Below are 17,500 nucleotides of genomic sequence, written 5' to 3' on the forward strand. Positions count from 1 at the left end.
GGGGAGAGGGAGAGGGAGGAATAAGAGGGAGAGGGAGAGGGAGGGCGAGGGGGAGAGGGAGGAATGAGAGGGAGGGGGAGGGGATTGGGGAGAGAGCCATTGGATCCAGATTGGGATAGAAATGGGTGGGGCAGGTAGACGGAGGTGGTTAAGGGAGGAGACTGGGGGCTAGAACCGGTGTGGGTGGGTTGGGCCGAACGGCCTGTTCCTGAACGGCGCGGAATCTCAGAGTTGATATTCCTGGTGACAGGATGAGGATTCCAGGTGGGGAGCTGACCGTCCTGCTCTGTCTCTGTTATACAGTCACACTGCCCAGTGATCGGAACAGCACCATTGAGATCCCGGGAAGCCTGACAATCCAACAGGGATTGTGTGTGATCGTTCCCTGTAAATTCACCCAACCAGTGGAACTGAATACAACCCAGGTAAAGGTCACGTGGAACAAGCTCTCCCAGAATCTGTCAGTTACCCAGCAAGACTCCGTGTACCAGGAATATGAATCCTCACCTCAGTGGACTGGGGCTCAATCACACATCGACTGTTCCCTACAGATCAGTCCCGTCACGGAGCAAGATACAGGACTCTACCAGGTCACCATCGGGAGCAGCAGGAATTTCACAAGCTCCCATCTCAATTTAACCATAACAGGTACATCAGCTCTGGTTAGATACAGAGTAAAGCTCCCTCTACACTGTCCCCCCCCATCAAACACTCCCAGGGACAGGGACAGCACGGGGTTAGATACAGAGTTAAGCTCCTTCTACACTGTCCCCCCATCAAACACTCCCAGGGACAGGGACAGCACGGGGTTAGATACAGAGTAAAGCTCCCTCTACACTGTCCCCCCCATCAAACACTCCCAGGGACAGGGACAGCACGGGGTTAGATACAGAGTTAAGCTCCTTCTACACTGTCCCCCCATCAAACACTCCCAGGGACAGGGACAGCATGGGGTTAGATACAGAGTAAAGCTTCCTCTACACTGTCGCGCCCATCAAACACTCCAGGGACAGGGACAGCACGGGGTTAGATACAGAGTAAAGCTCCCTCTACACTGTCCCCCCCCATCAAACACTCCCAGGGACAGGGACAGCACGGGGTTAGATACAGAGTAAAGCTCCCTCTACACTGTCCCCCCCCATCAAACACTCCCAGGGACAGGGACAGCACGGGGTTAGATACAGAGTAAAGCTCCCTCTACACTGTCCCCCCCATCAAACACTCCCAGGGACGCGGACAGCATAGGGTTAGATACAGAGTAAAGCTCCCTCTACACTGTCGCGCCCATCAAACACTCCCAGGGACAGGGACAGCACGGGGTTAGATACAGAGTAAAGCTCTCTCTACACTGTCCCCCCATCAAACACTCCAGGACAGGGACAGCACGGGGTTAGATACAGAGTAAAGCTCCCTCTACACTGTCCCCCCATCAAACACTCTCAGGGACAGGGACAGCACGGGGTTAGATACAGAGTAAAGCTCCCTCTACACTGTCGCCCCCATCAAACACTCCCAGGGACAGGGACAGCATGGGGTTAGATACAGAGTAAAGCTCCCTCTACACTGTCCCCCCATCAAACACTCCCAGGGACAGGGGCAGCACGGGGTTAGATACAGAGTAAAGCTCCCTCTACACTGTCCCCCATCAAACACTCCCAGGGACAGGGGCAGCACGGGGTTAGATACAGAGTAAAGCTCCCTCTACACTGTTTCCCCTACATCAAACCCGAGCGGACAGTATCCCTGTGTAACAGGACAGAGGAAGGGGCTGAATGGCCTCTTGCTCCCTCTCTCTCTCTCTCTCTCTCTCTCTCAGTCTGTTCTGTGTTGCCTGTTTCCAGGCCGGGTCCTGAGGCCGACCATATTGTCCGAGGGGGAGATAGTCCAGGGGAACGTGAGCACGTTGAGGTGTACGATTGGTGCGGAGTGCAGTGTGTCCGGGCTAAACCTGACCTGGCGAAATTCTCACCAAGCCTGAACCTCTCGGAGCCAGTGGGAGCGAGTCACTGGGACAATGTCACCTCCCTCATCACGACCTCGCTCAGCTTCCGAGCCTCTCCCGACGAGAACGGGAAACAGATCGTCTGCCTGATGGAGCTCCCCAGCGCGGGTCTCAACTCACTGCAGACTCTCTCTCTCGATGTCAAATGTGAGTGTGTTCCCTGGTGTGGAAGGGGTCGGACTGTGGTGGACAATGTTAGGAAGCAGCCAACACCAGGCTCGAGTCCAGCCGGGGTCATTTGGACACACCAGCAATACCCAAAAGCACCGGATCGAGGAGCAGTGTCCCGAAAGCTAGTGCGTCCAAAGAACCTGTCAGACTCTAACCTGGGGCAGTGGGATTGTTAATGACATACATGCTGAACGTTTCCAGGGTTACCCCCTCCTCCAGCCCCTACACCCCCTCCATATCTCTGTAACCTCCTCCAGCCCCTACACCCCCTCCCTATCTCTGTAACCCCCCTCCAGCCCCTACACCCCCTCCCTATCTCTGTAATCCCCTCCAGCCCCCTACACCCCCTCCCTATCTCTGTAATCCCCTCCGGCCCCTACACCCCCTCCCTATCTCTGTAAACCCCTCCAGCCCCTACACCCCCTCCCTATCTCTGTAACCCCCTCCAGCCCCTACACCCCCTCCCTATCTCTGTAACCCCCTCCAGCCCCTACACCCCTCCCTATCTCTGTAACCCCCTCCAGTCCCTTCACCCCCTCCCTATCTCTGTAACCCCCTCCAGCCCCTACACCCCCTCCCTATCTCTGTAACCCCCTCCGGCCCCTACACCCCCTCCCTATCTCTGTAACCCCCTCCAGCCCCTACACCCCCTCCCCTATCTCTGTAACCCCCTCCAGCCCCTACACCCCCTCCCTATCTCTGTAACCCTCTCCAGCCCTACACCCCCTCCCTATCTCTGTAACCCCCTCCAGCCCCTACACCCCCTCCCTATCTCTGTAACCCCCTCCAGCCCCTACACCCCCTCCCTATCTCTGTAACCCCCTCCATCCCCTACACCCCCTCCCTATCTCTGTAACCCCCTCCAGCCCCTACACCCCCTCCCTATCTCTGTAACCCCCTCCAGCCCCTACACCCCCTCCCTATCTCTGTAACCCCCTCCAGCCCCTACACCCCCTCCCATCTCTGTAACCCCCTCCAGCCCCTACACCCCCTCCCTATCTCTGTAACCCCCCTGTAGCCCCTACACCCCCTCCCTGTCCTGAGGGCGAGTGTGTGAATCTATCTCACAGGGTGGGGTGGAGTGTTGGGGTTGGGAATGTCGAACCCGTTCCCACCGGGAATGTGTGGGGAACTGTCTGGACGTACTGGCGAGGTGGGAGGTTACGTGAGGGGGAGTGAAGGATCTGTCAGTGCCGGGGGGGGGTGAGTGGTGGAATGCCGAAGAGCCTCACTAGCAGGGGAGCAGACGGGCGAATGGACTCATGGCTGTGAACGTTTAATTTCAGATGGTCCAAGGGTGGGAGATTTGCAGCCGGTGAAGGTGAGGGAGCAGGAGTCTGTGCAGATGGTGTGTAATGTGAGCAGTAATCCAGTCAGCACGATAACGTGGTACCGAGGCAGCGAGAGGCTTGGGTCAGCTCTCGGGGAGGCCCTGACCCTGAACATCTCCAACATCACGGCCCGAGACCAGGGCAATTATACCTGCAGGGCCCAGAATCGGATTGGCCAAGCAACACAGACAGTGCCCATCACTGTACAGTGTGAGTATTCTGTGTTAGACCAGAGATCCCTGAATCCAGACCCATCCCGAACCCATTCTGACTGGGACACTCCCTGGGACAGGGACAACTCCCTCTACACTGTCCCCCATCAAACACTCCCAGGGACAGGGACAGCACAGGGTTAGATACAGAGTAAAGCTCTCTCTACACTGTCCCCCCATCAAACACTCCCAGGGACAGGGACAGCACAGGGTTAGATACAGAGTAAAGCTCTCTCTACACTGTCCCCCCATCAAACACCCCCAGGGACAGGGACAGCACGGGGTTAGATACAGAGTAAAGCTCCCTCTACACTGTCCCCCATCAAACACTCCCAGGGACAGGGACAGCACAGGGTTAGATACAGAGTAAAGCTCCCTCTACACTGTCCCCCATCAAACACTCCCAGGGACAGGGACAGTACGGGGTTAGATACAGAGTAAAGCTCCCTCTACACTGCTAGTTTCCCAAGATTGCACTATTTCTCATGAGTGTTCACCCCTTGCCTCTGTATCACAGAGTTACTGAAAATGTGTGTGTTTTGTTCCCCTCCATCTTGACGCTGCCCATTCTCTGCTCCAGCCCCTCCCAGGATACATTGGATGGGTGGGAGCGTTGGCGTGTTGGACGGGACGTTATTCCGACAGGATTGTGTGGTGAACAGTTACCCAGTGTCCAATACCAGCTGGAGGAGGGGAAGCCGAATTCTCAATGAGTCCGTCTCTAACACTCTCACCCTGGTCATCCCTACCATGGGGGAGGGAGACTCCGACCTCTACACCTGTTCCAGCATCAATCCCTTCGGGAACGCCAGCCAATCCCTTCACATCCGACTGGAATGTAAGTAACGAGGCAGAGTCGCGAAGGTGGAGGGAGCCGGACAGAGCTGGGGGATAGGGAAGGGATCTTCGGAGCCTCCCTGGATTCCAGCGGTTATCCCGATATCTCCCATCCCTCTGTCCGTGAGAAACAGCTGATCCTGATCCCACATCCCCACCGGCCCACCCAAAACTCCAACATGTCCCAAACTCTCCTTCATCTCTGTCCCAACTTCCACCGACATTCCGTCCCAGCCCCTACACCCCCTCCCTATCTCTGTAACCCCCTCCAGCCCCTACACCCCCTCCCTATCTCTGTAACCCCCTCCAGCCCCTACACCCCCTCCCTATCTCTGTAACCCCCTCCAGCCCCGACACCCCCTCCCTATCTCTGTAACCCCCTCCAGCCCCTACACCCCCTCCCTATCTCTGTAACCCCCTCCAGTCCCTCCACCCCCTCCCTATCTCTGTAACCCCCTCCAGCCCCTACACCCCCTCCCTATCTCTGTAACCCCCTCCAGCCCCTACACCCCCTCCCTATCTCTGTAACCCCCTCCAGCCCCTACACCCCCTCCCTATCTCTGTAACCCCCTCCAGCCCCTACACCCCCCTCTCTCTGCTCCCACTGTGTTCTGGGGCAGGGGACAGTGGTGATGGGGGCTTCACTCCAGGTGGGATGGTGCAGACTGCGAGGAGTTGATGCAGTGCCCCTCAGAGCTGGGGGTGGGTAAGGGGGAGACTGAATTGGGGCGATCGGACTCCCCGGGTATGGGGGGGGGGGGGGGGTTGGTGGAGTGGGATGATCGAGTCAGCGAGGGGGGGGTGACCCTGTCCTCAGGGATGCGAGGACGAGTCACCAGATGGAGACCGATCGAGGGAAACGACCGGGGGAGGGCGAGGGGAGGGGGGACGTGTTTATTGACAGAGAGGGAGAGAGAGAGGTCGGAGTTAATGGTTCAGATCTGAGTGACCCCTCCCTCGGAAATATGACCGGGATCTGGTTGGGAGGGAGGGTGGGAGTCACAGGGGAGATCATGGTGGTGCAGGAGTACCGACTCGCGTGGGATCCTCCTGTGCGCGACACATCTGAGACTCCCTCCAACAGTGGGAGGAAGGGGCTTTGTTAGAGTCGGTCTGTTTGTGCTCAATCCTGGTCTCCCTGCTACAGGAAGGAGGTTGTGAAACTTGAAAGGGTTTCAGAAAAGATTTACAAGGATGTTGCCAGGGTTGGAGGGTCTGAGCTACAGGGAGAGGCTGAACAGGCTGGGGCTGTTTTCCCTGGAGCGTCGGAGGCTGAGGGGTGACCTTATAGAGGTTTATAAAATCATGAGGGACATGGATAGGGTAAATAGACAAGGTCTTTTCCCCCTGGGGTGGGGGAGCCCAGAACTAGAGGGGCAGAGGTTTAGGGTGAGGGGGGAAAGATATAAAAGGGACCTAAGGGGCAACTTTTTCACCCAGAGGGTGGTACGTGTATGGAATGAGCTGCCAGAGGATGTGGTGGAGGCTGGTACAATGACAGCATTTAAAAGGCACCTGGATGGGGACATGAATAGGAAGGGGTTTGGAGGAATAGGGGCCGGGTGCTGGCAGGTGGGACTGGGTTAGGTTGGGATAACTGGGTGGGTATGGGGGAGTCGGGCCGAAGGGTCTGTTTCCGTGCCGCACAGCTCTGTGACTGTGTGTTGTCCCGTGCAGACTCTCCGAGGAACATCTCCATCACCCTGGACCACCACGAGGCCCTCAATGCGTCCATCGAGATGTCCGAGGGGGAGTCCGTCTCTCTCCTCTGCACCGTCGACAGTGAGCCAATGGCCAACCTGAGCTGGACGCTGGACGGGGAAATCCGGAACGCTAGCCCCTGGAGCGCCCGACTCTGGCTGACCATCCCGAACGTCACGTACCAGGATCATGGTCTGCACACGTGCACAGCACACAATCCCCACGGAGCATCCCAGCGTTCACTCACCATCAACGTGAACTGTAAGTGTTTACCTTACCCAACGGGAGGCCATTCAGCCCCCAATCCAGCCTGTTACACAGGAACTGGAGGCCATTCAGCCCCTCTCCCTCCTCCAGCCTGTAACACAGGAACAGGAGGCCATTCAGCCCATCCTCTGCCATTCCCCCCCCCCCATTCCCTGTGGGATTGGATCCCCCACACACCCTCCAATTCCCTGTGGGAGTGGAGTCACCCATTTCCCCCAGTCCCCTGTAGGATTGGATCCCCCATTCAACCTATTCCCTGTGGGATTGGATCCCCCATTCCCCCATTCCCTGTGGGATTGGATCCCCCATTCCACCCCCATTCCCTGTGTGATTGGATCCCCATTCCCTGTGGGATTGGATCCCCCATTCCACCCCCATTCCCTGTGGGATTGGATCCCCATTCCCTGTGGGATTGGATCCCCCATTCCACCCCCATTCCCTGTGGGATTGGATCCCCCATTCCCCTCAATTCCCTGTGGGATTGGATCCCCATTCCCTGTGGAATTGGATTCCCCATTCCCCCATTCCCTGTGGGATTGGATCCCCATTCACTGTGGGATTGGATCCCCCAATACCCCCCTTCCCTGTGGGATTAGATCCCTCATTCCCTGTGGAATTGGATCCCCCAATACCCCCAATTCCCTGTGGGATTGGATCCCCATTCCCTGTGGGACTGGATTCCCCATTCCTCGCATTCTCTGTGGGATTGGATCCCCCATTCAAGCCATTCCCTGTGGGATTGGATCCCCTATTCCCCCCATTCCCTGTGGGATTGGATCCCCCATTTCCTGTGGGATTGGATCCCCCAATACCCCCCATTCCCTGTGGGATTGGACCTCCCATTCCCCCCATTCCCTGTGGGATTGGACCTCCCATTCCCCCCATTCCCTGTGGGATTGGATCCCCCATTCCCTCCCAATTCCCTGTGGGATTGGATCCCCATTCCTTCCTAATTCCCTGAGGGATTGGATCTCCCATTCCGGCCAGTTCCCTGTGGGATTGGATCCCCATTCCTTGTGGGATTGGATCACCCAATTCCCCCATTCCCTATGGGATTGGATCCCCATTCCCTGTGCGATTGGATCCCCCATTCCCCCCCCAATTCCCTGTGGGATTGAATCCCCCATTCCCCCCCAATTCCCTGTGGGATTGAATCCCCCATTCCCCCCCATTCCCTGTGGGATTGGATCCCCCATTCCCCCCCAATTCCCTGTGGGATTGGATCCCCCATTCCCCCCCATTCCCTGTGGGATTGAATCCCCCATTCCCCCCCAATTCCCTGTGGGATTGGATCCCCCATTCCCCCCCATTCCCTGTGGGATTGGATCCCCCATTCCCCCCCCACGTTGACAGACGATCGAATGGGAGTGATCCCCTGACCGTTTCAGAATTGCCCCCTGACGCAGGCGCAGACCATTCGGCCCGTCTTGCCCATCCTGTACAGGGCAGGACCCTGGGGTTAAGGCTGGCTGACACGGGGGGAGGGGGGTGGGAGTTAAGGGGTACACCCCCCCCCCACCCCCCCCCTCTCTGACCGCAGCCTCTGACCTTGCTTTACAGACTCCCCGAAGGAAGTCTCGGTGCTGGTGCCAACAGGGGACACCGGGATCCGAGAGGGGTGCGACGTCACCCTGAGGTGCCAGTGCGAGAGCCACCCCCCTGCCCGGAACTACAGCTGGATCCGGAAGGTTCCGGGCCACCCACCGCGGGTCATCGGCGTCAGGGAGACCCTGACCCTGCGCTCGGTCTCACGCCGAGAGAGCGCCGTGTTTTTCTGCCGAGTCAGCAACGATCTGGGGAGTGGCGAGTCGGCGCCGTTCCACCTCAACGTCGAGTGTAAGTCTGGCCTCCACTTCATTCGCGTAGCGCCCCGCGTCGGGGAGCAGAGTCCAAGGGGTCGGCCAGGGTGATGCTGAAGGCGCTCGGTTCACTCAGTCAGCTTTTCCATTTTCTGACTGTCGGGATGAGGGTGTCTCCGGCTTGCCCCTCCCTAATTGCCCCTCCCTAATTGCCCCTCCCTAATTGCCCCTCCCTAATTGCCCCTCCCTAATTGCCCCTCCCTAATTGCCCCTCCCTAATTGCCCTAGAGGGCAGTTAAGAGTCAGCCACATCGCTGTGGGACTGGAGTCACGTGTAGGCCGAGACCAGGTAAGGTGGGCAGTTTCCTACCCTGAAGGAGATGAGTGACCCAGATGCGGGGGGGGGGTTTCCCAAAAATGGTCATCACAAGATTCTTAATATCAATGGATACCAATTCCCCACCATCTTCCGCAGTTGGATTTGAACCTGGCTCCCACAAACATTACCTCGGCCCATGGATGAAGACCACAACAACAATACCACTGAGGTCATCACCTCCTCAATACCGATTGAGGTGGGAGGGTCACGTTGGGGCTGTACAGGACATTGGTTAGGCCACTGTTGGGAAATTGGGTGCAATTCTGGTCTCCTTCCTATCGGAAAGATGTTGTGAAACTTGAAAGGGTTCAGAAAAGATTTACAAGGATGTTGCCAGGGTTGGAGGGTCTGAGCTACAGGGAGAGGCTGAACAGGCTGGGGCTGTTTTCCCCGGAGCGTCGGAGGCTGAGGGGTGACCTTATAGAGGTTTATAAAATCACGAGGGGCATGGATAGGGTAAATAGACAAGGTCTTTTCCCCCTGGGGTCGGGGGAGTCCAAAAGCATTCAGGTCAGAAACAGTGAATGTTTTCAAGAGGGAGTTACAGGTAAATAAAAACTGAAAGAGCCGCAGATTCTGTAAATCAGATCCGGAAACAGAATCTCAGCAGGTCAGGCAGCATCAGTGGAGAGAGGTCAGCAGGTAATGCTTCAGGTTGAGTGACCTGAACACAGCTCGAAGGGATGAAGGGTAAGGGGAGAAGCAAGGACCAGGTGCCTCAGTGGTTAGCAATGCTGCCTCCCAGCACCAGGGACCCGGGTTCGATCCCACCCTCGGGCAACTGTCTGGGTGGGGTTTGCACATTCTCCCCGTGTCTGGGTGGGTTTCCTCCCACAGTCGAAAGATGTACAGGTTAGGGTGGGTTGGCCATGGGAAATTGTCCCATAGTGCTCAGGGATGTGTAGGTTAGGGTGGATTGGCCATGGGAAATTACCCATAGTGCCCAGGGATGTGCAGGTTAGGGTGGATTGGCCATGGGAAATTGTCCCATAGTGTCCAGGGATGTGCAGGTTAGGGTGGGTTGGCCATGGGAAATTGTCCCATAGTGCTCAGGGATGTGTAGGTTAGGGTGGATTGGCCATGGGAAATTACCCATAGTGCCCAGGGATGTGCAGGTTAGGGTGGATTGGCCATGGGAAATTGTCCCATAGTGCCCAGGGATGTGTAGGTTAGGGTGGATTGGCCATGGGAAATTGTCCCATAGTGTCCAGGGATGTGCAGGTTAGGGTGGATTGGCCATGGGAAATTGTCCCATAGTGCCCAGGGATGTGTAGGTTAGGGTGGATTGGTCATGGGAAATTGTCCCATAGTGTCCAGGGATGTGCAGGTTAGGGTGGATTGGCCATGGGAAATTACCCATAGTGCCCAGGGATGTGCAGGTTAGGGTGGGTTGGCCATGGGAAATTGTCCCATAGTGCCCAGGGATGTGCGGGTGGGTCTGGGTGGGAGTGCTCTTGGGAGGGTCAGTGCAGGCCGAATGGGCTGAATGGCGGCTCTCACAGCCAAACAGAAGAAGAGCAGTAAGATATGTGTCAGTAATCTACGCTTCATTGACCTGTCTCTCTCTCTCTCTCTCTCTCTCTCTTCCTTTCTCAGATGGTCCGGAGATTTCTCGAGAGTCGAAATGTGCAGAGAGGGCAGAGGGGATCACCTGCGTCTGTGCGGCCAACTCCAACCCTCCAGCAGTTATCACCTGGCACCTGCCCCATGCCAACCTCAGCGGTAACCAAACACATGGAGGGTTTGTGTCTGAGCAGCTCCGAGAGGGGCATCTGGTGAAGGGGTTCCTGATCCTGACGGGACACCAGGATGAAGAGGAAGTGGTGGTATCCTGCTCAGTTCGAAACCCCCACGGAGCATCCTTGTTCAAGGTGTACCTCTGGGGCAAAGGTAAGAGGTCCACATCACCAGGGTCACAGGCACAGTCCGATCCCAGAACTTCAGGACCACGCCAAACCTCCATGTAAACTCAGCACTGACCCTCCGACAGTGCCCACTCCCTCAGCACTGACCCTCCGACAGTGCCCACTCCCTCAGCACTGACCCTCCGACAGTGCCCACTCCCTCAGCACTGACCCTCCGACAGTGCCCACTCCCTCAGCACGCACCCTCTGACAGTGCCCACTCCCTCAGCACTGACCCTCCGACAGTGCGGCACTCCCTCAGCACTGACCCTCCGACAGTGCCCACTCCCTCAGCACTGACCCTCCGACAGTGCCCACTCCCTCAGCACTGACCCTCCGACTGTGCCCACTCCCTCAGCACGGACCCTCTGACACTGCCCACTCCCTCAGCACTGACCCACAGACAGTGCCCACTCCCTCAGCACAGACCCTCCGACAGTGCGGCGCTCCCTCAGCACTGACCCTCCGACAGTGCACACTCCCTCAGCACTGACCCTCTGACAGTGCCCACTCCCTCAGCACTGACCCTCCGACAGTGCGGCACTCCCTCAGCACTGACCCTCCGACAGTGAGGCACTCCCCCAGCACTGACCCTCCGACAGTGCCCGCTCCCTGAGCACTGACCCTCCGACAGTGCCCGCTCCCTCAGCACTGACCCGCCGACAGTGCGGAAATCCCTCAGCACTGACCCTCCGACAGTGCCCGCTCCCTCAGCACTGACCCTCCGACAGTGCACACTCCTTCAGCACTGACCCTCCGACAGTGCCCACTCCCTCAGCACTGACCCTCCGACAGTGCACACTCCCTCAGCACTGACCCTCCGACAGTGCCCACTCCCTCAGCACTGACCCTCCGACAGTGCAATGTGACTTGTGGTAATGCCATCATTCTGTGTGTGAGACAGTGCCTCTCTCTGTCAGATATAAGGGTGATCTCCGAGTTGGGTTATCTCCGACCGAGCGTCCACTGAGAGTGAGTCTTGAATTTCTATTTCAGGGGAAGGACACCTTGTGAACTTGGTGCTGGCTGTTATTGTTGGAGCCCTCGCAATGCTCGTCATGATGCTGTCATTGTGTTTGATTTCTCTCTTCTGTAAAAGGTGAGCAACCTCTCGCTGTCCTGAAAAGACAACACTGTTCCCACTCTCACCTCACACAGGACTGCAGCCTTTACATACTCCCTGTCCCTCTCAAACTCTGCTATCTGAACCAGAACTGTCTGCTGTGCTCCGAGGGTGGGTCTAACTGAGGGATACAGAGACTGGAACTGTGCACGGTGCTCCGAGGGTGAGTCTGTCTGAAGGATACGGAGACTGGAACTGTGCACGGTGCTCCGAGTGTGGGTCTGACTGAGGGATACGGAGACTGGAACTGTGCACGGTGCTCCGAGGGTGGGTCTAACTGAGGGATACGGAGACTGGAACTGTGCACGGTGCTCCGAGGGTGGGTCTAACTGAGGGATACGGAGACTGGAACTGTGCACGGTGCTCCGAGGGTGGGTCTAACTGAGGGATACGGAGACTGGAACTGTGCACGGTGCTCCGAGTGTGGGTCTAACTGAGGGATACAGAGACTGGAACTGTGCACGGTGCTCCGAGGGTGGGTCTAACTGAGGGATACGGAGACTGGAACTGTGCACGGTGCTCCGAATGTGGGTCTGTCTGAAGGATACGGAGACTGGAACTGTGCACGGTGCTCCGAGGGTGGGTCTGTCTGAAGGATACGGAGACTGGAACTGTGCACGGTGCTCCGAGGGTGGGTCTAACTGAGGGATACGGAGACTGGAACTGTGCACGGTGCTCCGAGGGTGGGTCTAACTGAGGGATACGGAGACTGGAACTGTGCACGGTGCTCCGAGTGTGGGTCTAACTGAGGGATACAGAGACTGGAACTGTGCACGGTGCTCCGAGGGTGGGTCTAACTGAGGGATACGGAGACTGGAACTGTGCACGGTGCTCCGAGTGTGGGTCTAACTGAGGGATACGGAGACTGGAACTGTGCACAGTGCTCCGAGTGTGGGTCTAACTGAGGGATACAGAGACTGGAACTGTACACGGTGCTCCGAGTGTGGGTCTGACTGAGGGATACGGAGACTGGAACTGTGCACGGTGCTCCGAGTGTGGGTCTGACTGAGGGACACAGAGACTGGAACTGTGCACGGTGCTCCGAGTGTGGGTCTAACTGAGGGATACGGAGACCGGAACTGTGCACGGTGCTCCGAGTGTGGGTCTGACTGAGGGATACGGAGACTGGAACTGGGCACGGTGTTCCGAGTGTGGGTCTGACTGAGGGATACGGAGACTGGAACTGTGCACGGTGCTCCGAGTGTGGGTCTGACTGAAGGATACGGAGACTGGAACTGTGCACGGTGCTCCGAGTGTGGGTCTGTCTGAAGGATACGGAGACTGGAACTGTGCACGGTGTTCCGAGTGTGGGTCTGACTGAGGGATACGGAGACTGGAACTGTGCACGGTGCTCCGAGTGTGGGTCTACCTGAGGGATACAGAGACTGGAACTGTGCACGTTGCTCCGAGTGTGGGTCTGACTGAGGGATACGGAGACTGGAACTGTGCACGGTGCTCCGAGTGTGGGTCTGACTGAAGGATACGGAGACTGGAACTGTGCACGGTGCTCCGAGTGTGGGTCTGTCTGAAGGATACGGAGACTGGAACTGTGCACGGTGTTCCGAGTGTGGGTCTGACTGAGGGATACGGAGACTGGAACTGTGCACGGTGCTCCGAGTGTGGGTCTGACTGAGGGATACGGAGACTGGAACTGTGCACGGTGCTCCGAGTGTGGGTCTAACTGAGGGATACAGAGACTGGAACTGTGCACGTTGCTCCGAGTGTGGGTCTGACTGAGGGATATGGAGACTGGAACTGTGCATGGTGCTCCGAGTGTGTGTCTAACTGAGGGATACAGAGACTGGAACTGTGCACGGTGCTCCGAGTGTGGGTCTAACTGAGGGATACAGAGACTGGAACTGTGCACGGTGCTCCGAGAGTGGGTCTAACTGAGGGATACGGAGACTGGAACTGTGCACGGTGCTCCGAGTGTGGGTCTGACTGAGGGATACAGAGACTGGAACTGTGCACGGTGCTCCGAGAGTGGGTCTAACTGAGGGATACGGAGACTGGAACTGTGCACGGTGCTCCGAGTGTGGGTCTGACTGAGGGATACAGAGACTGGAACTGTACACAGTGCTCCGAGTGTGGGTCTTACTGAGGGATACGGAGACTGGAACTGTACACAGTGCTCCGAGTGTGGGTCTGACTGAGGGACACAGAGACTGGAACTGTGCACGGTGCTCCGAGTGTGGGTCAAACTGAGGGATACAGAGACTGGAACTGTGCACGGTGCTCCGAGTGTGGGTCTGACTGAGGGATACGGAGCATGCAACTGTGCATGGTGCTCCGAGTGTGGGTCTGACTGAGGGATACGGAGACTGGAACTGTGCACAGTGCTCCGAGTGTGGGTCTAACTGAGGGATACGGAGACCGGAACTGTGCACGGTGCTCCGAGTGTGGGTCTGACTGAGGGATACGGAGACTGGAACTGGGCACGGTGTTCCGAGTGTGGGTCTAACTGAGGGATACGGAGACTGGAACTGTGCACGTTGCTCCGAGTGTGGGTCTGACTGAAGGATACGGAGACTGGAACTGTGCACGGTGCTCCGAGTGTGGGTCTGTCTGAAGGATACAGAGACTGGAACTGTGCACGGTGTTCCGAGTGTGGGTCTGACTGAGGGATACGGAGACTGGAACTGTGCACGGTGCTCCGAGTGTGGGTCTGACTGAGGGATACGGAGACTGGAACTGTGCACGGTGCTCCGAGTGTGGGTCTAACTGAGGGATACAGAGACTGGAACTGTGCACGTTGCTCCGAGTGTGGGTCTGACTGAGGGATACGGAGACTGGAACTGTGCACGGTGCTCCGAGTGTGTGTCTAACTGAGGGATACGGAGACTGGAACTGTGCACGGTGCTCCGAGTGTGGGTCTGACTGAGGGATACAGAGACTGGAACTGTGCACGGTGCTCCGAGTGTGGGTCTGACTGAGGGATACGGAGACTGGAACTGTGCACGGTGCTCCGAGTGTGGGTCTAACTGAGGGATACGGAGACTGGAACTGTGCACGGTGCTCCGAGTGTGGGTCTAACTGAGGGATACGGAGACTGGAACTGTGCACGGTGCTCCGAGTGTGGGTCTAACTGAGGGATACGGAGACTGGAACTGTGCACGGTGCTCCGAGTGTGGGTCTAACTGAGGGATACGGAGACTGGAACTGTGCACGGTGCTCCGAGTGTGGGTCTGACTGAGGGATACGGAGACTGGAACTGTGCACGGTGATCCGAGTGTGGGTCTGACTGAGGGATACAGAGACTGGAACTGTGCACGGTGCTCCGAGCGTGGGTCTAACTAAGGGATACGGAGACTGGAACTGTGCACGGTGCTCCGAGTGTGGGTCTGACTGAGGGATACAGAGACTGGAACTGTGCACGGTGCTCCGAGTGTGGGTCTAACTGAGGGATACGGAGACTGGAACTGTGCACGGTGATCCGAGTGTGGGTCTGACTGAGGGATACAGAGACTGGAACTGTGCACGGTGCTCCGAGTGTGGTCTGACTGAGGGATACAGAGACTGGAACTGTGCACGGTGCTCCGAGTGTGGGTCTGACTGAGGGATACGGAGACTGGAACTGTGCACGGTGCTCCGAGTGTGGGTCTGACTGAGGGAAACGGAGACTGGAACTGTGCACGGTGCTCCGAGTGTGGGTCTAACTGAGGGATACAGAGACTGGTACTGTGCACGGTGCTCCGAGTGTGGGTCTGACTGAGGGATACAGAGACTGGAACTGTGCACGGTTGGCCGAGTGTGGGTCTGACTGAGGGATACAGAGACTGGAACTGTGCACGGTGATCCGAGTGTGGGTCTGACTGAGGGATACAGAGACTGGAACTGTGCACGGTGCTCCGAGTGTGGGTCTGACTGAGGGATATGGCGACTGGAACTGTGCACGGTGCTCCGAGTGTGGGTCTAACTGAGGGATACGGAGACTGGAACTGTGCACGGTGCGCCGAGTGTGGGTCTGACTGAGGGATACGGAGACTGGAACTGTGCACGGTGCTCCGAGTGTGGGTCTAACTGAGGGATACGGAGACTGGAACTGTGCACGGTGCTCCGAGTGTGGGTCTGACTGAGGAATACGGAGACTGGAACTGTGCACGGTGCTCCAAGTGTGGGTCTGACTGAGGGATACGGAGACTGGAACTGTGCACGGTGCTCCGAGTGTGGGTCTAACTGAGGGATACAGAGACTGGAACTGTGCACGGTGCTCCGAGTGTGGGTCTAACTGAGGAATACGGAGACTGGAACTGCGCACGGCGCTCCGAGTGTGGGTCTAACTGAGGGATACAGAGACTGTAACTGTGCACGGTGCTCCGAGTGTGGGTCTAACTGAGGGATACACAGACTGGAACTGTGCACGGTGCCCCGAGTGTGGGTCTAACTGAGGGATACAGAGACTGGAACTGTGCACGGTGCTCCGAGTGTGGGTCTAACTGAGGGATACAGAGACTGGAACTGTGCACGGTGCTCCGAGTGTGGGTCTGACTGAGGGATACGGAGACTGGAACTGTGCACAGTGCTCCGAGTGTGGGTCTGACTGAGGGATACGGAGACTGGAACTGTGCACGGTGCTCCGAGTGTGGGTCTAACTGAGGGATACAGAGACTGGAACTGTGCACAGTGCTCCGAGTGTGGGTCTGACTGAGGGATACGGAGACTGGAACTGTGCACGGTGCTCCGAGTGTGGGTCTAACTGAGGGATATAGAGACTGGAACTGTGCACGGTGCTCCGAGTGTGGGTGTAACTGAGGGACACAGAGACTGGAACTGTGCACGGTGCTCCGAGTGTGGGTCTAACTGAGGGATACGGAGACTGGAACTGTGCACGGTGCTCCGAGTGTGGGTCTAACTGAGGGATACGGAGACTGGAACTGTGCACGGTGCTCCGAGTGTGGGTCTGACTGAGGGATACAGAGACTGGAACTGTGCACGGTGCTCCGAGTGTGGGTCTGACTGAGGGATACAGAGACTGGAACTGTGCACGGTGCTCCGAGTGTGGGTCTGACTGAGGGATACGGAGACTGGAACTGTGCACGGTGCTCCGAGTGTGGGTCTGACTGAGGGATACAGAGACTGGAACTGTGCACGGTGCTCCGAGTGTGGGTCTAACTGAGGGATACACAGACTGGAACTGTGCACGGTGCTCCGAGTGCGGGTCTAACTGAGGGATACAGAGACTGGAACTGTGCACGGTGCTCCGAGTGCGGGTCTAACTGAGGGATACAGAGACTGGAACTGTGCACAGTGCTCCGAGTGTGGGTCTGACTGAGGGATACGGAGACTGGAACTGTGCACAGTGCTCCGAGTGTGGGTCTGACTGAGGGATACGGAGACTGGAACTGTGCACGGTGCTCCGAGTGTGGGTCTGACTGAGGGATACAGAGACTGTAACTGTGCACGGTGCTCCGAGTGTGGGTCTAACTGAGGGATACACAGACTGGAACTGTGCACGGTGCTCCGAGTGTGGGTCTAACTGAGGGATACAGAGACTGGAACTGTGCACGGTGCTCCGAGTGTGGGTCTAACTGAGGGATACAGAGACTGGAACTGTGCACAGTGCTCCGAGTGTGGGTCTGACTGAGGGATACGGAGACTGGAACTGTGCACGGTGCTCCGAGTGTGGGTCTAACTGAGGGATACAGAGACTGGAACTGTGCACAGTGCTCCGAGTGTGGGTCTAACTGAGGGATACACAGACTGGAACTGTGCACGGTGCTCCGAGTGTGGGTCTAACTGAGGGATACAGAGACTGGAACTGTGCACGGTGCTCC

General features: G+C 57.3%; 1 protein-coding gene across 1 annotated transcript in view; it reads left to right on the forward strand.

Moving 5' to 3' along the window:
* Window positions 1-251: 251 nt before the first annotated feature.
* Window positions 252-17,500, forward strand: part of LOC140458741 (Schwann cell myelin protein-like) — a 28,575-nt gene continuing 11,326 nt past the window's right edge. The window contains exons 1-8 of the mRNA XM_072553399.1: window positions 252-648; window positions 1,817-2,149; window positions 3,460-3,714; window positions 4,297-4,554; window positions 6,231-6,515; window positions 8,082-8,357; window positions 10,296-10,589; window positions 11,600-11,702. Of these exons, the coding sequence (XP_072409500.1) occupies window positions 252-648; window positions 1,817-2,149; window positions 3,460-3,714; window positions 4,297-4,554; window positions 6,231-6,515; window positions 8,082-8,357; window positions 10,296-10,589; window positions 11,600-11,702 (2,201 nt within the window). The remainder of the gene's footprint in view (window positions 649-1,816; window positions 2,150-3,459; window positions 3,715-4,296; window positions 4,555-6,230; window positions 6,516-8,081; window positions 8,358-10,295; window positions 10,590-11,599; window positions 11,703-17,500) is intronic.

The sequence above is a fragment of the Chiloscyllium punctatum genome, chromosome 34 (assembly GCF_047496795.1).
Source record: "Chiloscyllium punctatum isolate Juve2018m chromosome 34, sChiPun1.3, whole genome shotgun sequence".
In the NCBI taxonomy this organism is placed as follows: domain Eukaryota; kingdom Metazoa; phylum Chordata; class Chondrichthyes; order Orectolobiformes; family Hemiscylliidae; genus Chiloscyllium; species Chiloscyllium punctatum.